This window comes from Balaenoptera borealis (assembly GCF_965194805.1).
Source record: "Balaenoptera borealis genome assembly, chromosome: 14".
Taxonomy (NCBI): Eukaryota; Metazoa; Chordata; class Mammalia; order Artiodactyla; family Balaenopteridae; genus Balaenoptera; species Balaenoptera borealis.
In genome coordinates this window covers 86,464,009-86,489,842 of record NC_138875.1, presented here as the reverse complement: position 1 = coordinate 86,489,842, position 25,834 = coordinate 86,464,009, and the positions used below count along the sequence as shown (strand labels likewise).

The window sequence follows — 25,834 nt, the reverse complement described above, 5'->3', positions numbered from 1 at the left end:
GAAGAGAGACCTCCTGGTGCAAGAAGCTGGCATATTTTCATTTCCAGCAGCTAGTGCCCAAGAGGTTCTCCCGGGCTGCTCCAGAAGAAAGGGGAAAGGGTTATTCCAATCAGGGACTCAGCCAAGTTCCCTGAGCTTACCAGGTCAAAGGGTTGTTTGAAAATTTGTTTTTCTGGCCTCCACGGTGTGGTTGCCTCAATCCGCCCCGCCCACCCATGGGGCTGTGGAAATCGGGAGGATGGTACCCAGGCCAGATGTGCCCAAAAGTTCAACCTCTCCACCTCCTCTCCAGACCCAAGGGGAGAGCGGAGGAGAAGATGTGGCCACAGCCCAAGGTCCTCACCAGGAATAGGGGTAAATAAATAGAGAGTCACCCGATGGAATCCATGGAGCAGATGTCGAAAGACGCTGTAATCTTGTCTGCTGTGTTCCTTTTTATTGGCTGCCCTGTGTGGCATGCTAGATCTTAGCTCCCCGACCAGGGATCAAACCTGTGCCCCCTGCAAGGGAAGGGCAGAGTCTTAACCACTCAACCACCAGGGAAGTCCCTGTGTTCCTATTTTTTATAAGGGAAATGTATTCGGTTATTCCTTGCAGTGTTGAAACTTATTATCTTGGTTCACCTTTCCATGCTCTGGCTCCCCCTTAGAATGTCAGCTCCACGAGATCTGGGTCTCTGTCAGTTTTGTTTCATAGCCTAGAGCACAGCCTGGCGCCCCAAGGATGCTCCATAAAGATATGCAGAATAAATAAATAAAGGATGACAGTGTATGTAAATACTTCCAAATGTCCATCCAGGCTCAGAGGTCCCCACTTCAAGCCTTCTCTTTCCTGGAGCCTAGAAAGAACGATTTCCATGGGCACGGTTTGGACATGGAACTCAATCACTCAACAAATTGTTTTTGATGGATACAAAAGCCTAGAATGGCTCAGAGGATACAGGAGGGAACAAGACAATCACAGCACGCCCTTTCCCCACATACACAAGGGCTTATGAATCAGGGACAGACAGAACAAGATAGAACCCTCAAGGTTAACACTCAAGGTCCTCTGGCTGGATGATCCTCAATAGACTGAATAAGAATAGACTCATGGGGCTTCCCTGGTGGCGCAGTGGTTGAGAATACGCCTGCCAATGCAGAGAACATGGGTTCGAGCCCTGGTCTGGGAAGATCCCACATGCCGCGGAGCAACTAAGCCCGCGTGCCACAACTACTGAGCCTGCGCGTCTGGAGTCTGTGCTCCGCAACAAGAGAGGCCGCGACAGTGAGAGGCCCACGCACCGCGATGAAGAGTGGCCCCCGCTTGCCGCAACTGGAGAAAGCCCTCGTGCAGAGGCGAAGACCCAACACAGCCATAAATAAATAAATAAATAAATAAATAAATAAATAAATAAATAAATGAATAGACTCATGAAGCATATTTTCTATATTCAAGGAAAAATCAGAAGACTATATTCTTACCAAATCTAATTCAAGAAGAAAAAGCCATAAAACCTGTTGTGTTTTTTTGTTTGTTTGTTTAAGGATCTTGATTACTTTTTTATTATTTACAAATTTTATGACAATTTTCCATTCCCAGAATATTAAATCTGCATGCAAAGAATGATTATTTGCTATGATTAATGATTTTAAAAACAATACATTGGTATTTATTAAGAACTTTCATACCTGTTCCAAAATATATTTTATTAACTGCATTATAGCTGGATTAAGTCACTGTTTTGAAAGTGACCACAGTGATTGTGAATGAGGTCAGATGAAGCACAAATTTTTTTAAAACCAGTAATATTATTTCACAGTGATGATCTCGGAGAGGCAGCAGTGAGTGGTGGCGTGAAGCGAGATCTAATTCCCTGCCCGGGAATTGAACCTGGGGAGCCTGGATGAAAACCAGGAATCCCAGCCACCACACCCCCTGGCTCTTGCCCCCAGTGAAAAATGCATTTCTCATGGAGGCAAAACTGTAAAAACAGGTACAAAGTGTATTATTAGAGGCACAGCACAACAACAAGTGGGAGAGTACACAGAGAAACAGTTTGGTTAAGACAGAAGCAAGGCAGAGATGCACAGCCGGAGAGGAAGGGTGTGGGCGTCCCCCCTAACGAGGAGGACCCCAGTAAAGAGGCGGTTAAGTCATGCATATAGGGCACTTCTTCCGGGTCTCTGTTCACCTCTGGCCAATTATCTGGTTTCTTTCTCCACACCTGCCCTGCCCTAGGACCCTCCCTAACATGTGTGTGCAACTTCTTTCCAACATGGATTACAGCCCAGACGCCTATGGGACGGCCTTAGCATCACCTATTATGGGGTGGTGCCCCCTCCTTTTTGACCCCCAAGGGGCCTTCCTGCACATGTGCAATGTTTCCCTTGCCCCAAGGATCGGAGATGTATGACCTCTTGATCTTTTAACAGGAGTTACTCCCAGTCTGTTCCTGCCATAAAAATGTCCAATGTCCGGTTATTTACCCTATTTCTATTGCTGGTTTTTATATCGAGGTGCAGGTCTCTAAATATAGACAGGAGTCCGGTCATAAATATGTAGTCCTGGAGCCTGTTTGTCTCTTGCTTCAGCAAATGTAAACAGGGGGCTGGTAATGAATGTCTGGCCTGGAGCCCATCTTCTTCTCCCCGCAGGAAGTGGGAACAGGAGGCCAGTTGTAAATGTCTAGCCTGGAGCCCATCTACCTCCTGCCTCAGTGTGATCTCCTATGAAAGTGCCAAATAAGTACTTTTCTCATGATTTCATTCAGAACTGAAAGCTTTCATGGATATGTTGAATTTGACATACATTTTGATGAAGGGCAAATACATATAAAAGAGATGAAAGGTGGGTGAATATTTTCTGTGGCATACAGAGGCATGAGCTGAGGCATGGGAAAATGCAAGGCTCATTCGGTTAGAAAAAACATGAGTAGGAGAATGGGATGAAATTTTATCAGTGGCTTTCACATAAAACCTGTTTTTTCATAAGTTGGTAAATCTGGCCAATTCTGCTAACCCAGTGAATTGCTTATTTGGCACACTGCATTTGGCAAATTGGTTTTGGATTAATTGGACCACTTCTGGGATCACCTGACATAGACATTTGTTATCAGTTCAACTGTCATCCCCTCCCTTAGGCCTTCCCCAGCCAGCCAACAATTAGATACACCTTCCTTCCACCTCTCCAAGCTACAAATATTTCGCTCTGCTTCCTTCATAGTCTAAGTCTAAATCATTCTGATTATTAATTTCTTTACTTTTTTCTATTCTGTCTTCTCCCACTGCCATGAAATTTCAGGAAAGCAGGGCCCCTTCTCCTTGTGGTGGCACATGGCAGGCAGGAAATATGTGTCACATGAATGCAAATGTCCCCTACAGCTCACTGATCTCTACCATTTGATAAATGGAATATTTCCTGCCATATCAATAAACAAAGGATGTCACAGTCATCAACGACTGCAACCCTCCAACGTGAGCTCGTGAGCCCTGAGGAAACTCAGAATGTGAAAATACAGGATACTGGCCCCAGAGCTGAGGTGCATCTCAAAGGAATGATTTCAGTGAGCCCACACTCTTGCATCTTCCCATACATAGAAAAGCGCTAAATCCCTTAACTTGAGATGTCTGGTTTTCTTTAATTAACAAGAATCTTTTGACATTCCCGGCTACCCACCCTTTGTTGCAAAACTCCTATATATCCTGGCTCCCCCCTCGCCTCCTCGGAGCAGTTTCTCGGAGCTATCTGAGACGCTGTCTCCCGGGCTGCAGTCCTCATTTTGCCCCAAATAAAACTACTCGCAACTCTTACGTTGTGCATTTTTTGAAGGCAAACACCCAGAGGGCACAGGCCACTTTCTTGTGCTTTCTGTACGACACTCAGCCACTCAAGATCACCCGCAACTCGGTGATACACTTCGTACTGGGTTTTAAGACAGCTCGAATCCTTATTAGCCAAGTGCTTCCGGTGAAAGAGGTGTTCCTGCCAGCAGAGGCCTCATTTAATCCTACAGATTTAAACCAGCCATACAAGTCATCTAAGGCTGGCCATGGTTTCCTCTCTATATTGTTTTTAACAGGGCAAGAAACAGTGACCAGATGAGGTGACTTGCCACCCTCTGGCTTGACTTGGCTTCTTATGCATTTGCAAAGTTCATTCTTCAGAAGCCAGGCTCCCAGGAGAAGGACTCTATTTCCTGAAAAATTGTCTCTAGTGCAGTCAGGGGACACAAATGGTGAAGGAGGGGGTAGATGGTGTAATAAGATGCAGAGAAATCTTATTTACACACACACACACACACACACAGCTTCCCCCACCCCCAGTTCATTGTAGGTGGTTACAATTCAAAATACTGCCCAGACTCTCCACCCTAATGGCCGTTTTCTTCACCCACCGCGCTAATCACCATCTGAAACTAAGTCCTTGGTGTGCCTCCAGGGCAGCACTTGGTTCTTGCCCATCGGTTGCCAGGACAAAGTAGCAGCTCAATAAATACTTATGGGGAGATGAAAGATACTGAGGGTTCAGAATTTGGCTGTCTGTATTATAAGTCTTTATTGGGCATTTCTTTTGGAAATTTCGGGCAATTGAAATCTTCCTTTTATTTTTTTTTATTTTTAAAATTTATTTTATTTATTTATTTTTGGCTGCATTGGGTCTTCGTTGCCGTGCATGGCTTTCTCTAGCTGCGGTGAGCGGGGCCTACTCTTCATTGCTGTGCGCAGGCTTCTCATTGCGGTGGCTTCTCTTGTTGCGGAACACAGGCTCTAGGTGCACGGGCTTCAGTAGTTGTGGCACACAGGCTCAGTATTTGTGGCTCACGGGCTCTAGAGCGCAGGCTCAGTAGTTGTGGCTCACGGGCTCAGCTGCTCCGTGGCATGTGGGATCTTCCTGGACCAGGGCTCGAACCCGTGTCCCCTGCATTGGCAGGCGGATTCTTAACCACTGCGCCACCAGGGAAGCCCCTTCCTTTTATTTTTATTAACGTTCTTTTACTTATTGTGTGCATTTGTACTCGAGATTGTTTTTGTTCTTTAAACTTTTAGGATGCCACGAAAGAGTCTGAATTTGCTGGAGGGGGTCCTTAGAGAGAGGGAAAGGGCACTCTGGACAAAGCCGCCGGGCTCTGTCCCTTTCTCCTCCAGCTGGCACGACGGCACGCTCTCCGGTCTCTCCCAAGATACCGGACCCCGCCCCGACCCTAACGGAAGCCTAGCCGGGTACAACCAGCCCAGACAGGAGCCCGCGCCCGCGGCGGCAGCGGCGGAGGGATCCGGGCCGCACGGTCGAACCACACTCAGACCGCACACTGATTGGCTGGCTGGGAATTGGCCTCGCATCAGCCCAGGCCGTCGCACCGAGGAACGCGGGACACAGCGCCACCAATCGCAAGGCGTTGCGGTGCATCGAGGCCGCGCCTCTCAGCCAATCGTAAAGGGGATTCGGAAAAAGCCGTGCCCAATTGGTGCTGGGCCGCGGGGCGGGGTCATCCTTCGGCCTCTGAGGCGGAGTGCTGTCACCTTGACAACTCAGTCCTGCTGCAACTGTTTGTCTCCCCCAATCCCAGGATATTCACCGTTGACCTCACCGAGTCATAGCCTCGAGTTCGACTCCTGTGGGGCTAAAGGGGGGATTTGCGTCTGAAGTGTCTGGGACATGCTTAGGCTTTCATGTAGATGTTCAGATGTGTACAGTGGGCTCCTAGCATGTGCGAGACGCAATGCACTGGGGGAATCAGAGGGAACCCGACAAAGTCCGGTGGGAAGAAAGTGAACGAATTCATCAGATCACGCAAGTTAGCGAGAGGTGCCCGAAGATAATAAAGTCACAGAATAGAGAGTGGCGGGGGTGGAGGTGAGGAGGGGGCTACTTTTGATGTGGGCATGGTCTGAGTTAACCTTTGGGCTCTTTAGAAGTACAGATGTGATCCGTGCCGGAGGCATTTTTCCACCATCCCCTCTACTTGGCTTTGGCGCAAGCAGAGGTGTGGGACCCGCAGACTGGATGCCGCAAACGCAGGTGCCTCCAAGGGGATATGAAGCTCTCCCTGCCCCAACTGGTCCGACCACACTCATTCCCCCTCCTGAAGACAAAATGGGCTTGAGAAGCTATCAGCTTGCCTCTTTAGGGTAGGACCAGGGTATGTTTGTGTTTCGTACACGCACATATCATAGGTTTCCGAGGTTGTGCTGCCTTGGAGTGAGGTCTGAGGAGCTGAGGGATCTTGCAAAGGTGACTGTGGTCGGATCCCATGACACGACTAAGCGAAGCAGGCATTTCAAGGCAGCCCTGTGTCTTGTTGGAGACTTAGATCTTCACTGCCTTGCAGAATGTCCCACCTCCCCCAGGACAAAACCTTAGAAAAATGACTGCTTTTCCTTACAGGAATTCAATCTTTCAACATTTATGGAGCATTTCTTCTCTAAATAGTAATACACTACCTACCCAAACTCAGAGGCTGAGAAAGAGGACCAAGCCACTTATATTTTTTTGCGCATAGGATAAAAAAAAGTGAAGAGATACTGGAACTGGGTTATGAGTTAAATGTCTCTCTTTTTTTCTTTTTGCCACTCAGCTTGTGGGATCTCAGTTCACTGACCAGGGATTGAACCCATGCGAGGGCAGTGAAAGCACTGAATCTTAACCACTAGACCACCAGGGAACTCCCAGAAATGCCTATTTTAAATGTTTATATTTAATAAAGTAATGCTTTCAATTAATGCTAATTATTTTAATACAATGTTGGAATATATACACAGTGCAATGCTTTGTGCTATTCGGGGGAAATTTTTAGGATTTATTAAAGATTTTGATTATTATGTACTTACAACAGAAGGTGTGTTTAAAGTCGTGTGATGAAAATGGTATGCCTGCAAAACAGTGAATCTGTGACTGTAGAAATAATCACTCTTAGAGATAAGTTCACAGGCTAACTTGAGACTTTTGTGAAGGTGGGAGCCAGAGCCAAATTAAAATAAATATATACAAGTGACTGAAAATACTAAAGTAGAAGAAGGAGGAAAGTGACACTCCAGTCACATAACTCTAGAAATAAAAAGATAACTTAACCTGGGTTCATAGCTTCTAGCTCTGGTAAGGCTCCATAATGATGTTTATTTGTCTGTTATTTTCTCCAGTTCTGTTCTTTGTCTTTCTTTTTTTTTTTTTTTTTTTTTTTTCATTTTTTTGCCATGCTGCATCGCTTGCAGGATCTCAGTTCCCCGACCAGGGATTGAACCCTGGCCCTTGGCAGTGAAAGCGTCCAGTCCTAACCGCTGGACCACTGGGGAATTCCCATCCAGTTCTGTTTTTTGAAACGTTTTCTAAACATACACATATGTATAGAATATGTATGTATAGCTTATAGTTGCATTCTCAGATTTCTAAAATCAGCTCTTTTTAACGGTGGTATTATTTTCTGACCAGCCTTAGAAACAGAGACTTGCAATCATTGAAATAAAACACTTGCAGAAGAATTTTGACACAGAAAAACAGATATAAGAGAGGAGAGAATTCATTGTCATAATGCAAGGCAAACTGTAGGCACTCAATACGTATTTATTCACAGATGCATTTTTACCCATAATCTGATAGGGGCCTTTTTGACTTTTGTCTAGACCTGAACAGGATTCATCATTTCATCCTTTCTTTAGATTCCTTTTCTTTCTCCAATTGGTTGACACCTAAAGGCTGATTTCATTCTCTTTTATAAGATAACTTCCGTCGGGTTTTTTAAATACATTTTTTTTTTTTTTAATTTTTGGCTGCGTTGGGTCTTCATTGCTGCACGCAGGCTTTCTCTAGTTGTGGCGAGCGGGGTCTACTCTTCGTTGCGGTGCGTGGGCTTCTCATTGTGGTGGCTTCTCTTGTTGCGGAGCACGGGCTCTAGGTGCGTGGGCTTCAGTAGTTGTGGCTCGAGGGCTCAGTAGTTCTGGCTCACAGGCTCTAGAGCGCAGGCTCAGTAGTGGTGGTGCATGGGCTTAGTTGCTCCGCGGCATATGAGATCTTCCCAGCCCAGGGATCGAACCCGTGTCCCCTGCATTGGCAGGTGGATTCTTAACCACTGCCCACCAGGGAAGCCCTATGAGATAACTTCTTTGCAGAGGTTTCTCTTCCTAATTTTGTTAATTTCCTTTTTTTTTTCCACGCCATGTGGCATGTGGGATCTTCGTTCCCAGACCAGGGATCAAACCCACACCCCATGTAGTGGAAGTGTGGAGTCTTAAGCATTGGACCGCCAGGGAAGTGCCTAATTCTGTTAATTTTTGATTTCATGGCCTGTAATTTACATTTTCCCAATGCTTACATTTTATGATTTAATCAACATCCAATTCACAGCAGCCTGCCAATGTTGAAGTCAAGTATAGATTTAAGAATGAGAAAAAAAAAATCTGACTTCAGCAGTAATTGGAAGTAATTGGCATTACATCTTTAGTGACTGTAAGGATAGAAGTCATAGCTGGCTATGGGTGAGTGTTTTGAATATGAAATCCAGTTGTGGAAACTTTTAAATTATAAGATGCTGTTTCTGTCCTGTACCTGCTGCTAAATTATAAGACCTAATGCAAACATGATCAAGGTGTGTTCCAGACTTGTAAACTTGCCTGTTGTGAGAAAGTTATCTTTAAAAAGTGTTTGGAGCCTGTCGGTCATGGCAGAATGTCCAGTGGTTCCACAGGACAAGAAAATAAGAGCGCTGAATACTTAGCATACTTTTGAGACTCTGGAGGAGATGCAGAGCTGTGGGCATAGCTGCAGATGCTCAGCCAGCGCCAGGACATGGGCCCGCACACCTCTGCCACAGAACACACTAAATCTTAGTGCATATACACCACTGAAGAATAACCCCAAATCCCTGGGTCCCGAATGAAATTGGCCTGCCTTAAGGAGCCCTGGGATTAAATACTACCACTCTTATTTCACTCTTGTTAATAATGCTTAGCCTCTTTGTGTTACAACTGGAATAGATGGGACAAATGACATGTTTGGGGGAAAAAGAAAAGCAAGCTTATCCATTAGACCAGGGGTCCCCAACCCCTGGGCCGCGGACCGGTACTGGTCCTCGGGCTGTTAGGAACCAGGCCGCACAGCAGGAGGTGAGCGGAGAGCGAGCGAAGCTTCATCTGCAGCTCCCCATCGGTCCCCATGGCTCGCATTACTGCCTGAACCATCCCTCCACCCCCTTGCCTTTTGTGGAAAATCTGTCTTCGATGAAACTGGTCCCTGGTGACAAAAAGGTTGGGGACTGCTGCATTAGACTAAAGATGTAAATGCACCTTTTTGTTTGATCACCATAGATTGGTTTCCAATTTTCTGCACCAAGGGAAAGACGGGTAAAATGAAATTAACAGCCTAGTTCCTAGAATACTATCGGCAAAACTAAACACTCAATAACATTATATTGTGTTATGTCATATAAGTGTTATATTGTGTTATATAATAATGTTACATAGTTTTATATTTGCACTAAGTGCAACCACTTGCATAAAAATCACAGAAACATAATGGGCACTTAAGGTAAATAAGTCAATTTAGGAAGTGCAGCCATTGATCAGAACAAATTTACCAATATCCTTAATAAAGGAATAAAGGAATGGTTAAAGAAATTGTGGTATATCCATAAAATGGGGTACTATCAGCCAAAGAATGGTACAGCAAACTGAGGTGTATGTACAAAGAAACAAAAACAAACAAAAAAACGGGGTCCAGAAAAGTGTGTAGAATATACTATTATTTGTTAAATAATGGTATATGCATACCTACTACTGCAGGCATTGGTCATCCCTAGCAGGAGTCATAAGAAACTGATGAAGGGGTCGCCTTGGGGAGGAGAATGTGGTGGTCGGGGGCAGGGCAGGAGCAAGACCTGGTGTTCACCCAACACCCTTTTGCTCCTCTGAACTGTGTACCGTGAGATCACTTATCTTTGCCAGCAGGTCTCGAACTTCTTGGTTTCAGGACTGCTATAGATGGAATGTCTGTGTTCTCCCAAATTCACATATTGAAACCCAACCCCCAATGTGATTGTATTTGGCGATGAAGCCTTTGGGAGGTGAATTGGTCATGCACGTGGAGCCCTCATTAATGGGATTAATGCTCTTACAAGAAAAACTAGCTCTCTTTTCCTGCCATGTGAAGACACAGAGAGAGGACAGCTGTCTCTGAAGCAGGAAATGGGTCCTCACCAGACACTAAATCCGAGGCTGCCTTGATCTTGGACTTCCCAGCCTCCAGAATTGTGAGAAATAAATGTTTAAGCCACCCAACTGATGGTATTTTCATTATAGAAGTCCAAACAGACTAAGGTGAGGAACTTTATATATTCTTTGACTTACTGAAGACCCCAAAAGCTTTTGTTTCTGTGGCTTATCAATTAGAATTAGAATCTATCAATTAGAATTAACAGTCAAGTTAGAAATAATTACCAAATTAGAAATAAAAACTGAGAACCAATATATAGGTGTGTGTGTGTATATATATATATATATATATATTCATTTAAAAATAATAAAAAGTTCATTATATGGTACCATAAACAACATATTTTTGGAAAAATAACTATACTTTGCCAAACAAAAAAAAAATTAGTTAGAAGAGTGGCATCGTTTTCTGTTTTTACAAATCTCTAATATCTCACTTAACGAAAACAGCTGAATCCTCATCTCGGATGCAGCACTCCGTCTATTATGATATCACACGTCTTGTAGCCTCTGGAAAACTCCACTGTACATTTGTGAGAAAATGAGAGTGAAAAATGCAAACAACTTACGACTAATAGTATTTTATGTAATTAGAACCCAGACCACACTCTGAGAACCGCAGGCCTAGGCCAATGGATGAATAAAGGAATAAATGAGTGAACACTTCTTCCCTCTCCACCTCCCACCTAACCGCACAGCGCAGCTTGTGGGATCGACCCCGGTCCCCTGCTTTGGGAGCATGGAGTCTTAACCACTGGACCACCAGGGAAGTCCCTTCTTTTTTTTTGTTTTTTGTTTTTTGTTTTGAGTGAACTTTTTTAAGCATCCAAGTCTTCTTCCATGTGAGAAAAAAAAAATATGTGTCTATATATATATACATATATATGTATCTATACATATACACACACACACACACACATATATATATATATATATATATATATATATATATATACACACATGCTTGTGGGATAACATTCAAATAATTCACACAGGGTGTTCTAAGCAATATAAGGAAAGGATTTAAAAACTAAGCCAAGGCAAGGGAAAAGCAACAAATAACATACAAGGGAATCCCCATAAGGTTAACAGCTGATTTTTCAGCAGAACCTCTGCAAGCCAGAAGGGAGTGGCAGGATATATCTAAAGTGCTGAAAGGGAAAAATCTACAACCAACATTACTCTACCCAACAAGGATCTCATTCAGATTCAATGGAGAAATTAAAACCTTTACAGATAAGCAAAAGTTAAGACAATTCAGCACCAGCAAACCAGCTTTACAACAAATGCTAAAGGAACTTCTCTAGGCAGGAAACACAAGAGAAGGAAAAGACCTAAAATAACAAACCCAAAACAATTAAGAAGATGGTAATAGGAACATACATATCGATAATTACCTTAAATGTAAATGGATTAAATGCTCCAACCAAAAGACATAGACTGGCTGAATGGATACAAAAACAAGACCTGTACATATGCTGTCTACAAGAGACCCACTTCAGACCTAGGGACACATACAGACTGAAAGTGAGGGGATGGAAAAAGATATTTCATGCAAATGGAAGTCAAAAGAAAGCTGGAGTAGCAATTCTCATATCAGACAAAATAGACTTTAAAATAAAGACTATTACAAGAGACAAAGAAGGACACTCCATAATGATCAAGGGATCAATCCAAGAAGAAGATATAACAATTGTAAATATTTATGCACCCAACATAGGAACACCTCTATACGTAAGGCAAATGCTAACAACCATAAAAGGGGAAATCGACAGTAACACAATAATAGTAGGGGACTTTAACACCCCACTTTCACCAATGGACAGATCATCCAAAATGAAAATAAATAAGGAAACACAAGCTTTAAATGACACATTAAACAAGATGGACTTAATTGATATTTATAGGACATTCCATCCAAAAACAACAGAATACACTTTCTTCTCAAGTGCTCATGGAACATTCTCCAGTTTAGATCATATCTTGGGTCACAAATCAAGCCTTGGTAAATTTAACAAAACTGAAATCGTATCAAGTATATTTTCCGACCACAACGCTATGAGACTACATATCAATTACAGGAAAAAAAAAAACTGTACAAAATACACACACATGGCAGCTAAACAATGTGCTACTAAATAACCAAGAGATCACTGAAGAAATCACAGAGGAAATCAAAAAATACCAGAAACAAATGACAATGAAAACAGGACGACCCAAAACCTATGGGATGCAGCAAAAGCAGTTCTAAGAGGGAAGTTTACAGCAATACAATCCTACCTCAAGAAACAAGAAAAATCTCAAATAAAGAACCTAACCTTACACCTAAGCAATTAGAGAAAGAAGAACAAAAAAAACCCCAAAGTTAGCAGAAGGAAAGAAATCATAAAGATCAGATCAGAAATAAATGAAAAACAAATGAAGGAAACAATAGCAAAGATCAATAAAACTAAAAGCTGGTTCTTTGAGAAGATAAACAAAATTGATAAACCATTAGCCAGACTCATCAAGAAAAAAAGGGAGAAGACTCAAATCAACAGAATTAGAAATGAAAAAGGAGAAGTAACAACTGACACTGCAGAAATACAAAGGATCATGAGAGATTACTACAAGCAATTCTATGCCAATAAAATGGACAACCTGGAAGAAATGGACAAATTCTTAGAAAAGCACAACCTTCCAAGACTGAACCAGGAAGAAATAGAAAATATAAACAGACAAATCACAAGCACTGAAATTGAAACTGTGATTAAAAATCTTCCAACAAACAAAAGCCCAGGACCAGATGGCTTCACAGGCAAACTCTATTAAACATTTAGAGAAGAGCTAACACCTATCCTTCTCAAACTCTTCCAAAATATAGCAGAGGGAGGAATACTCCCAAACTCATTCTACGAGGCCACCATCACCTTGATACCAAAACCAGACAAAGATGTCACAAAAAAAGAAAACTACAGGCCAATATCTCTGATGAACACAGATGCAAAAATCCTCAACAAAATACTAGCAAACAGAATCCAAAAGCACATTAAAAGGATCATACACCATGATCAATTGGGGTTTATTCCAGGAATGCAAAGATTCTTCAATATATGCAAATCAATCAATGTGATACACCATATTAACAAATTGAAGGAGAAAAACTGTGATCATCTCAATAGATGCAGAAAAAGCTTTTGACAAAATTCAACACCCATTTATGATAAAAACTCTCCAGAAAGTAGGCATAGAGGGAACCTACCTCAACATAATAAAAGCCATATATGACAAACCCACAGCCAACATCGTTCTCAATGGGGAAAAACTGAAACCATTTCCTCTAAGATCAGGAACAAGACAAGGTTGCCCACTCTCACCACTATTATTCAACATAGTTTTGGAAGTTTTAGCCACGGCAATCAGAGACGAAAAAGAAATAAAAGGAATCCAAATCAGAAAAGAAGTAAAACTGTCACTGTTTGCAGATGACATGATACTATATATAGAGAATCCGAAAGGTGCTACCAGAAAACTACTAGAGCTAATCAATGAATTTGGTAGAGTAGCAGGATACAAAATTAATGCACAGAAATCTGTTGCATTCCTATACACTAATGATGAAAAATCTGAAAGAGAAATTAAGGAAACACTCCCATTTACCATTGCAACAAAAAGAATAAAATACCTAGGAATAAACCTACCTAAGGAGACAAAAGACCTTATAGTTTCTGTATGCAGAAAACTATAAGACACTGATGAAAGAAATTAAAGATGATACAAACAGATGGAGAGATATATTATGTTCTTGGATTGGGATAATCAACATTGTGAAAATGACTCTACTACCCAAAGCAATCTACAGATTCAATGCAATCCCTATCAAACTACCAACGACATTTTTCACAGAACTAGAACAAAAAATCTCACAATTTATATGGAAACACAAAGACCCCGAATAGTCAAAGCAATCTTGAGAAAGAAAAATGGAGTTGGAGGAATCAGGCTCTGGGACTTCAGACTATATAACAAAGCTACAGTAATCAAGACAGTATGGTACTGGCACAAAAACAGAAATAGATCAATGGAACAGGATAAAGCCCAGAGATAAACCCATGTGCATATGGTCACCATATGTTTGATAAAGGAGGCAAGAGTATACAATGGAGAAAAGAAAGCCTCTTCAGTAAGTGGTGCTGGGAAAACTGGACAGCTACATGTAAAAGAATGAAATTAGAACACTCCGTAATGCCATACACAAAAATAAACTCAAAATGGATTAAAGACCTAAATGTAAGGCCAGACACTATAAAACTCTTAAAGGAAAATATAGGAAGAACACTCTATGACATAAATCACAGCAAGATCCTTTTTGACCCACCTCCTAGAGAAATGGAAATAAAAACAAAAATAAACAAATGGGACCTAATGAAACTTAAAAGCTTTTGCACAGCAAAGGAAACCATAAAAAACAAAAAGACAACCCTCAGAATGGGAGAAAATATTTGCAAACGAAGCATCTGACAAAGGATTAATCTCCAAATTATACAAGCAGCTCATGAAGCTCAATATCAAAAAAACAAACAACCCAATCCAAAAATGGACAGAAGATCTAAATAGACATTTCTCCAAAGAAGATACATAGATTGCCAACAAACACATGAAAAGATGCTCAACATCACTAATCATTAGAGAAATGCAAATCAAAACTACAATGAGGTATCACCTCACACCATTCAGAATGGCCGTCATCAAAAAATCTACAAACAATAAATGCTGGAGAGGGTGTGGAGAAAAGGGAACCCTCCTGCACTGTTGGTGGGAATGTAAATTGATACAGCCACTATGGAGAACAGTATGGAGGTTCCTTAAAAAACTAAAAATAGAACTACCATATGACCCAGCAATCCCACTACTGGGCATATACCCTGAGAAAAAAACATAATTCAAAAAGAGTCATTTATCACAATGTTCATTGCAGCTCTATTTACAATAGCAAGGACATGGAAGCAACCTAAGTGTCCATCGACAGATGAATGGATAAAGAAGATGTGGTACATGTATACAATGGAATATTACTCAGCCATAAAAAGAAATGAAATTGAGTTATTTTTAGTAAGGTGGATGGACCTAGAGTCTGTCATACAGAGTGAAGTAAGTCAGAAAGAGAAAAACAAATACTGTATGCTAACACATATATATGGAATCTAAAAAACAAACAAACAAAATGGTCATGAAGAACCTAGGGGCAAGACGGGAATAAAGACGCAGACCTACTAGAGAATGGCCTTGAGGACACGGGGAGGGGGAAGGGTAAGCTGGGACAAAGTGAGACAGTGGCATGGACATATATACACTACCAAATGTAAACTAGATAGCTAGTGGGAAGCAGCCGCATAGCACAGGGAGATTAGCTAGGTGCTTTGTGTCCACCTAAAGGGGTGGGATAGGGAGGGTGGGAGGGAGACGCAAGAGGGAGGGGATATGGGGATATGTGTATGTGTATAGCTGATTCACCTTGTTATACAGCAGAAACTAACACACCATTGTAAAGCAATTATACTCCAATAAAGATGTTAAAAAACAACAACAACAACTAAGCCAAGGCAACTCTGCAGTCTTTTGAAATCTAAGTTGATGGGAGTACACTTGGTACCCTGGTTTTGTCCGATTCATGAGGAGAGAACTACTTCACTCCACCGGACCAAGATCCTAAATCCTAGTAACGTAACCTCTTGGAATAGGATGACCCGAGACCCCTGAAATCCAAAAAGTGTCCAGAAAAAAATCAATCCGAACTGAGATTCTCCTGAATGTCTAAAAAGCTGTGAAGGTACATTAAGCTCCTACTTTCCCGGCATGGCTGCAGATTGGTTTAATGGAGGGAGAATGACCAAATGCATGCATTTATACGTTCTCCAACTGTCAGGAGAAAAGCTTGTTATACGTAAACTTTGGTGATACAGAGGACACACTCTATGCCTGCTGGGTTTCAGTCCTGGCTCCCCACACTTCTTTTTTTTTTTTTTTTTAATTTTATTGGAGCATAGTTGATTTACAATGTTGTGTTAATTTCAGGTGTACAGCAAAGTGAATCAGATATATGTATTTCTCCACTGTATTGTCAACATGAATCAGTTATACATATACCCACTCTTTTTTAGATTCTTTTTCCATATAGGTTATTACAGAATGTTGAGTAGAGTTCCCTGTGCTCTACAGTAGGTCCTTGTTGGTTATCTGTCTTATGTCTAGTAGGGTGTGTATGTTCATCCCAAGCTCCTAATTTATCTGACCTCCCCACCACGTTTCCCCTTTGGTAACCATAAGTTAGTTTTCGAAATCTGTGAGTCTGTTTCTGCTTTGTAAATAAGTTCATTTATATCATTTTTTAAAAAAAATTAGATTCCACGAGAGTGATATCATATGAGATTTGTCTTTCTTTGTCTGACTTAACTTCACTTAGTATGATAATCTCTAGGTCCATCCATGTTGCTGCAAATAGCATCATTTCGTTCTTTTTTTATGGCTGAGTAATATTCTCCCCACACTTCTTATTAGCTGTGCTATTTTGTCCAAGGAGCTTAACCTCTCTGAGCTACATACGAAACAAGAATTTGTTGTAAGTCTTAAATTTTCTCAAAAAATGGTAAACTGTAAAACAACAAAAACTATCTATCATTACTCCCAGCTGCCACTCTTCAGCATAGAGAAGATGGTAGTTATTTGAGCTTTCTGATTGTCATCTTTTATAGTCATTGTTTTGGTGACTAATGAATATCTTTACTGATACAAGTTTGGAAAAAACCCTCAAAAGCCACAACTTCACCAGGAGAGAGACCATAAGGGGCATAATGATTTCTGCCATTTGATGTGGGGCAGTATTCCTCAACGTCTCTGAGCCTGGGTTTTCTCGTTTGTATTACAGAGATAATCCCTTCCTGGCAAAGAGAGTGGGTAGCTTCAACAAGCCAGGGCAGGTAGAGCAGAGCTGACACACAGAAGGCTCTGTTTATGAGAATTACTGCTGTCACTTACAGGGGCCATGTAACCACCATCCCTCTCCTCCTGTTACCTTTCTTTTTTTGTCTTTTTCTTTATTTTTTTGGCCGCGTGTGAGGCTGTGAGGCTTGCAGAATCTTAGTTCCCTGACCAGGGATGGAACCCACGCCCTCGGCAGTGAGAGTGTGGAGTCCTAAGCACTGGACCGCCGGGGCAGTCCCTCCTGTTACCTTTCATGTCAACCTGTGGGACCCTTGGTCTTAAAACTCATCTAAGGGAAAACTATTGAACACTCTGACCACCAAATGCGTGTTTTCCCTCACATTAAGTATTCCTGACACCAACTACCAGAAGTTAGTGCAGACCCCAGCGGTTAAAGGGTCAGTCCCACAAGACTGCCCCCCCCCAACTTCAGATGCGGATCAAAAGTAGGTGGGTCCCCAGGTTGCCCACACTTCTGTCCAACCTGGCTACGAATCAGAGTTTCCATGACACCCTCCTCAGGTTCAATAATTCGCTAGAAGGGCTCAGAGTACTCGGGGAAACAGCTTTATTTACTATTACTAGTTTATTATGGAGGATGTGACAAAGGATAAAGATGAACAGCCAGCGGTAGATAGGGCGAGATCTGGAAGGCTCCCAAGTATAGGAGCTCTTGTCCAAGTGGAGATGGGGGTGCGCCATCCTCCTGGTACAAGGATGCCTTCCCCAACCTGGAAGCTAGGGGCTGGGGAGCTGAAAATTCCAATCCCCTAATTGCACTGTTGGTTCTTCTGGCAGCCAGCCCCCATCCTGGGGCCCACCGAGAGCCACCTCATTAGCATAAACTCCAGTAAGGTTGAAGGGGCGTGTTACGAATAGCGAAAGATGCTCCTTTCGCCCCCATCACTCAGGAAATTCCAAGGATTTTAGGAGCTCTGTGTCAGGAACCAGGAACGAAGACCAAATATATATTTCTTATTATATCATAAAATCACATCATCGCTCCCTAGGACCCCCCCCCCCGCATTTCTCTAATTTCAGCTCGATAATCGGAAATCCTCCAGCCTCATGTTTATCTGATGCTCTGGCCTTTCCGCAATGGTGTGCAGGACAGAGGACCACTGTCAAGCTGGAACTGATTTACCTGAGGGTTATCAGGGTAGATTATCCTAGGATGAGACAATTTCTGGCCCAGACTCCAGTATACTTTGTATTGTGCAGATGAATTACTGTCCTGAGTTACAAGATTCATTTGTTTCCCAACAAATATGCATTGAGCCCCTGCTGGGCATAAAGATCCCTAAAGTCACACTTGTTCCCTCCCCAGGGGCCACATAAGCCCGCAGAGCCAGCCATTACCACCACTATGCTTCAATGTAATAAGCACCTGAGTGATTGAAGTTGGCCCTGTTCCAGTGCTGTTTATATTATTCAATGAGGTCTGGTAAAAATATAATGAAAGCCACAAATGCAAACCACATGTGTAATTTAAAATTTCCTAGTAGGGACTTCCCCGGCGGTGCAGTGGCTAAGACTCCACACTTCCACTGAAGGGGGTGCCGGTCTATCCCTGGTCTGGGAACTAAGATCCCACATGCTGTGCGGCAGGGACAAAAAAAAATAAGTAAATAAAATAAAATTTCCTAGTAGCCACATTTTATTATTTTTATTTTATTATTATTTTTATTTTTTATTTTTTTAAAGGTACATTTATTCTCCAGTCCTTTTCTTTATTTATATTTATTTTTGGCTGTGTTGGGTCTTCGTTTCTGTGCGAGGGCTTTCTCCAGTTGCGGAGAGCGGGGGCCACTCTTCATCGCGGTGCACGGGCCTCTCACTGTCGCGGCCTCTCCCGTTGCGGAGCACGGGCTCCAGACGAGCAGGCTCAGTAGTTGTGGCACACGGGCTTAGTTGCTCCGCGGCATGCGGGATCTTCCCAGACCAGGGCTCGAACCCATGTCCCCTGCATTGGCAGGCAGATTCTTAACCACTGCGCCACCAGGGAAGCCCTATTATTATTTTTAAAAAATTTTTATTGGAGTAGAGTTGATGCACAATGCCGTGTTTCAGGTGCAGAGCAAAGTGAATCAGCCATACACATACTCATATCCATCGTTTTTCAGATTCTTTTCCCATATAGGTTATTACAGAATATTGAGTAGAGTTCCCTGGGCTATACGGTAGGTCCTTATTAGTTATCTCTTTTATTTTTTGGCCACCGCCGCAAGGCATGTGGGATCTCAGTTCCCCAACCAGGGACTGAACCCTGGCCACAGCAGTGAAAGCACCAAATCCTAACCATTCCCTATCTATTTTATATATAGTAGTGTGTATACGTTAATCCCTATCTACTAATTTATCACTTCCCACCCCCGTTACCCCTTTGGTAACCATAAGTTTGATTTCGAGATCTGTGAGTCTGTTTCTGCTTTGTAAATAAGTTCATCTGTATAATTTTTTATTAGATTCCACATATAAGTGATATGAATCATATATTTGTCTCTGACTTACTTCACTTAGTATGATCATCTCTAGGTCCATCCATGTAGCTGCAAATGGCATTATTTCATTCTTTTTTATGGCTGAGCAATATTCCACGGTATATATGTACCACATCTTCTTTATCCATTCATCTGTCGATGGACATTAAGGTTGTTTCCATGTCTTGGCTATTGCAAGTAGTGCTAAGAACATTGGGGTGCATGGATCTTTTTTTTACTGTACTCTTGCACAATGATTAACCAGATGTATTTAACTCACTCAAATGGGCAATGCTGTCATTTCTCCTTCCGGTCCCCTTTCTCACCCAGCACTGATGCTGTGACTCACTGCTGCATTGTCCTCCATGGTGTGAGGTCCCTGCTTTTGACCTGTTCGCTCTCCCAGTGCTGGGCCAGCCAGGGGGCCTCCAGATAACGTCACCATGACTGGCCTCAAACTGTCCCCTAGAGACCCCTGTGAGATTTTCTTTGCAATATAAATATTCCCAGGAGCAATACTCTCAGGTCATAAGTGTATTTAACGTCTCCGTTCTCCCTTTACATTTCTTCCTGAATGTTTGCTAAGGCTAGGAAACAATTTTTAGTACCCACAAAAGCATTCCATTTCAGGGTCGGGTGGAGGGGTGTACATCAGTTGCTATACCCTGCTAGGATTGCCTGAATTATTAAATAAAAATATACAATGCCCAGTTGAATTTCAGATAAGCAACAACTCTTTTTTGTTTTCCTTTGGTGTGTGTCCCAAATATTGCATGGGACATATTTACACTAAACAAGCATTTGTTGTTTATCTGAAACTCAGATTTAACTGGGTGTCCAGTATTTTATGTGGCAACACTACCTCCAATCAAACAATTAAATTCAAGATTGTATGACTCTCCTTGGACAGGGGAACAGAATCATGGAATCAGCATTACAGGTCAAGATTGGGAAAACTCCACAAATGCTTGGTTGGAAGTAATGAAATATATTTAGGAAGTCTGTACAACAAAATTACCATAAACATTTATTAAGCTGTAATTTTCACAATATTTTAATTCTGTTCTGAAATCGGTCTACAAATATCTCTACATAACACCAAAGCCAGTGATTTAATAAATAAGAGGGATGTACGGATCGCTCTGCCAAAAAAATAAGCCTTATACATTTATGTCTATTTATGATATTTGTAGAATCAGTTTCCCAAGGCTCATGAAACTAAAGTGCGCACACACCACATACGCACACACACACACCACTATATTAAAATCAAGTGGATTTATAGTATCAAATTAAATGCTACGTAAAATTTATAACCAGATACACAAAATACAAATTTGATTCATGAATACACTGTGGATGATGGGTACCATACCTCACAAATATGATTTCCAGTTAAGAGGGAAATAATTGCTTCGCTGGATTTTAAGTGAGAGCTAATCACCACCACAAGAAATCAATTTAATTACAGTATTCAAAGATTTAACACACATGCGGATATTAAAACTGACACTACAATAAAACCTTTAAATATGCAAAAAGACATTAGAACATATGGTTCATAACAACATTAGCTGCCGCAGATCTTCAGTAGACGGTGCAAAGGACAATCAGCTTTTTATGCCACCACCAGGGAAAAACTGGTCCTGGGGTATCTCCTACATATCAAGGAATCAATAAGAGCAGAGTACAGAATTGACGACAAGGTTTGTTTATCCCAGATACTATACATCATATTGATGGTTATCCAATACTAATTTTAAGGGTACTGTGTTAGATCCTGCAAAAATATATACTTCTATTATTCACAAGTGAGGAGGAAAGGTTCAACTACTCAAATGGCCATAAACAAAAATGATGATGTATTATTTTAAAAAGTTGGGGGAGCAGGTTGACACCTTTAGGGCCTTAAAGAATTCCTTTTATTTTTTTTGGCCCCGCCGAGCAGCTTGCAGGATCTTAGTTCCCCAACCAGGGATTGAACCCGGGCCACGGCAGTGAAAGCACCGAGTCCTAACCACTGGACCACCAGAGAACTCCCAGGAATTCCTTTTAAAGTGAGCTAGCTGGATGGGAGAGCTGGTTTTTTGATTAAACCAGCCAATTCAAAACCCATCAGGGAGAAGTGCTCAGGTGTCACATTGTAAGGCAGGTATCGTTCCTCAAAAGCATCTTAAGAAGCAGCCAGAAGCATGGAGATGAAGCAAAGCAGGATTCCCACTAGTGAGAAGGTGTCTTTGCCATGTTTTAGATTCTGCACTGGACATCTGACATGTTATTCCTAACCAGAAGGCTGCTGAATCACAGGGCCAGACTAACGACCAAAGTGATTTTCATCTTCCCTGCAAACCAGCCCTCGTGGGTGTGCAAAAGTCCTATTATAACCCTCCCAAGCACTGACCCCATCCTGCATGTTCACCCTTAGTTCCAACAGGTGATATCCCCAACTAGCTACTTCCCACCACAGTCAGAAGAGCATAGATCCAGTCTGCTTCCTGACCCTGCGTGTTATCAGGCTTCCTGTGGTCCCACATGGCATGGTATGCTTGTCGTCTCCAGGAAACTGTGGGTATTAAAAACCTTCTTTCAACGGCACTAACCTCTCTCCGTGTTGTCACTCAGTCACCTTCATAAGTTAAGACCCCTGGCATAATTCACAAGGCTAGCTTTCAGGAAATTCTGTTGTTACACTTTGCTACCAGAAATGATACGGGGTACAAAAACAAAAACGAGCAAACCAAAAAACCCAGAAGGCAGGTAATGCTGATTGGTACTGGAAAATATATTTACAGAAGGCTGATGTGCCACTCAAGCATCTTTGCTAGGATGTCATGGAAGAGATTGCTCCAAACATCCACAGAAATCCAGCGATCTGGAGATAGCTGGTCCTTTTTTTTTTCTGGACTATTTTCTGTTCTTGGTATTTACTGTGATACTGAAGCACTGGGAAATTAACATTGATGAACTTGAAGATATCTAAAAAACTGAGTCTTAACTAAAACAGAGATCCACAGTAGTTTTCGTCAGGATGTTTTCATATCACGTTGAATGATGTGTTACACTAATATACTCTACAGCCCTGAAGATATAAAAAAGGTTTCTCTTCAAGGTATGAGATATGGTACAAAAATACATTTCTCCATGTACAAAAGAGAGAAAAAAGGAAGAGATGAGGGGGCATGGGGGAGGCCAAATACCCTACAAGCTTCCATGGAATGGAGAAAGAAAAAAAAAAAAAACCCTAACTATTTGGGGTTAAGAACACGCCCAAGCAAAAGTCAAATTTACGCATTAAAAAGCAGGCGTTATTCAGATCGAACATCCATGATTTCTACCAGAATTTCAAGGACTGTTCTACCCTGAAGTGATACTTCTAGTGAACTAATTAACTATTTAACTTTTGTTAAAAATAAAGACATCATTCCTTTGAGTATATTGAACTATAAAACTGGCTTCATAGCCTACACTTAGCCAATTTGGAAAACCAGGTGCATATTCTCGACAGCAACTTCCAGTTGATGCTGTGGCCTGAGTCCACCATCACCTAGACACGTGAGCCTTCCTCGATCTACTAGAAGTTAACATGGTTTTCCTGCCTGGATCTCAATACAGCACAGTGCCCGTCAGGTTTCCATGTGTGAGAGAACAGAGTGGATATTATACCCAGACCAGTAATTTAAGACTTCAAAGCTTTGTGCAGAGAATGTCAATTTCCCTTCTGGCTAACAGGAGCAAAGCAGATACCTAAACATGCCAAATACACAGAAGCCAAATGCACAAAAGGAAGGAAGGCAAAGATGACCTCCCTGGAGTTCTTCATACCCTGTGCTAAAACAGATTTGTCTGTAAATATCTAACTGACAAAACTGGAACGGTTTCAATGCAGAAAACACGGGGGTCAAATGTCCACGGGTAAAGATTTGCCCAAGCAAATTCTAGAGAATATGCATGTGTTTCAGGAAGCAAACTGAATGTGGGAGAGTTTGGGTCCCGTTATCGTGCACCTTAAAAACAGAAGTTTCATAAACGTCCTCAGAAAACGTTTGCTTCCGTTTTCCAGGTACTTGTAACCCCAAGTAAAACGTCACAGAAAAGCGGCACACGAGGAGTTGGCAGGCAGCTGAGTTTTCCCCAAAATGATACCTGGACCAAAAGGTCTTGGTTCTACCTGATCTGACAGGGGTCTCTGCAAACCTGCATAGAGGGGCTCCTGTGAGGGGGCTCTAGGGCATGACGCAGGTGGGCAAGGAAAGACAGTCATGACCCCTGGCAGCAAAACCTGGGGAATTCTTTCCTTGCTCTCCTGTGCTTGTTGGTACCCAGAAAGGGGCATCTCCACTAGTCCCTGATTCAAGCCTTGCAAAGCCCCCTTTGTCCGTGACCCCACAGCTGTCTGCCCTGCACATACCTCTCTCTGCCCCTAGGGACCACCTAAAAATGAGGTCACCCCAGACTCCAGGCAAAAAGCACCTAACACATGCACTGTAAAAATTTCAGGAAAAATAATTCAGATCTTCTCCAAGTCTGGCTTATTCCTGCTTATTGTTCCTGAGAATGCTTTATAAGCAGCAACAGACTTGAAAATGTTATTATTAGCTGCTATGGTTGGTTTTCCTTCTAAGGTCCTGAGTCACCCAAAACCAAGATGAAACAAATAAACAAAAAACCCTAGAGAGTGTATCTTTCCTGTATCAACCTAGCTGGCAAATGGCGAAATTAGGACACCAAATAGATTCCTAAATGAGCTTACCCAGGCAGCTCCCGGCATCGAACCCCAAAGACATTTCTTTGCCTGGTCCTTGAATTTCCCTTTACAAAATGTTGAGGTTAAAATACATTGAAGTACAGAAGGGGGAAAAAAATCTTAGGTTTTCTACAAATAATGATTTCTTCATTTAGAAATAGGATTGAAGGGGGCTTGGCTAGGGTCACTAGGATCCAAAAGATGTTTAGTTTCATCCTTGAAACCCAATAATAGCCCACATTCAGAAGCAACAACATTCATCGAATTGACATCAACGAAAAACAACATGAAATGAAGGTCACAGCTTTGGAACCTGAAAAGAATGAACACAGACCTCACCCACCAATCCCTACGCTGCAAAAACAAATGCTTGCCTTGAAACTCTTCCAAAAGGTCGAATTAGCAATTTCTTCCCCTCCATGTAAAGTTTTAAGTCTATTAAAACTTAACTCGATCTGCCTGTTTTAAAAAACCTTACAAAAGGCGTATTTAAATGCTTGAAAAAATTAACTTTATGCTCTATGCACAGATAAACTTCTCTTCCTGTACAGCTAATATGGTTATATCCTTTGTTTAAAAAAGATTTTTTTCCACTAATGACACTTGGTGGGTAGTTCTACATCAACGATCTTGTCCCATTCTTCCCGGAAGATGTCCTAAGAGTTGACACGTGGCCGGAAACACCCTCGCAAAGCGCCACTCTCTTGCTCAGACATGTTTATTAAGACTGTTTGGGGTTTGGCGTTCTTTTTTTTCTTCTTCTCTTTTGTTTCTGGAGAGAGGGCGCTGGGAGGAGGGGACCCGGCCGGCTGGCTGGTTGTCACTTGCCGTTGGAGCGGTCAAGACTCTCCAGCACTCGGTTGAGACGGATGTTGAGCAGCCGGACCTGGCTCTCCAGCTGTTCCAGCTTCTCCTCCACGCTGGGGCCGCTGGGGCTGCTGCGCCAGTAGAAGCCCATGGGCCCGGCCATGAAGTAGACGGCCACCACGAAGCACAGCGGCAGCACGGCGTTCTCGGGCTCGCCCTCGTACTTGTGCAAGATGTACACGCACGACATGGAGAACAGGATGACCCGCACCACCCAGAAGAAGCGGCCGAACACCACGTGCAGGACGCTGAAGGTGAAGCCCAGGGTCAGAGACAAGAACCAGTAGGCCAGGAGGACGACGCCCACCAGCAGGAGGGCACGGGCGGGGCTGTTGGCCACCGAGCTCGGATTGAAGTACTGGGACAGGTTCGAGACTGCAGGACAGAACAGAGGGACAGCGGCCGGTTACACGGGGTCAGGGGGTTCTCTGCAAGCTGGGGGTGGGCAGCTCAGCTCACTGGCTGCGCCTCTGCTACATCCCAAGGAACTAAAGTCGGCTGCCTCGTTAGCCTTTATACTAAGTCCTGGGAAAAGACAGGGCAACGCTGTCATATCGTGGGTTTGAAACACCTTTCAGGTGGGGCAGAGCCTGAAAACTGGC

General features: G+C 42.6%; 1 protein-coding gene across 4 annotated transcripts in view; it reads right to left on the bottom strand.

Moving 5' to 3' along the window:
* The window catches only part of BRI3BP (BRI3 binding protein), a 108,959-nt gene that overhangs the window by 66,282 nt on the left and 16,843 nt on the right, over positions 1-25,834 (bottom strand). The window contains exon 3 of one of the 4 annotated variants that reach the window (XM_082353235.1): positions 19,152-25,607. The exons of the other annotated variants lie outside the window; for them this stretch is intronic. Coding sequence (XP_082209361.1) covers positions 25,186-25,607 — 422 coding nt within the window. The 3' untranslated portion in view covers positions 19,152-25,185. Of the gene's footprint in view, positions 1-19,151; positions 25,608-25,834 lie in introns of those variants that run through there. 4 annotated transcript variants of the gene reach the window in all.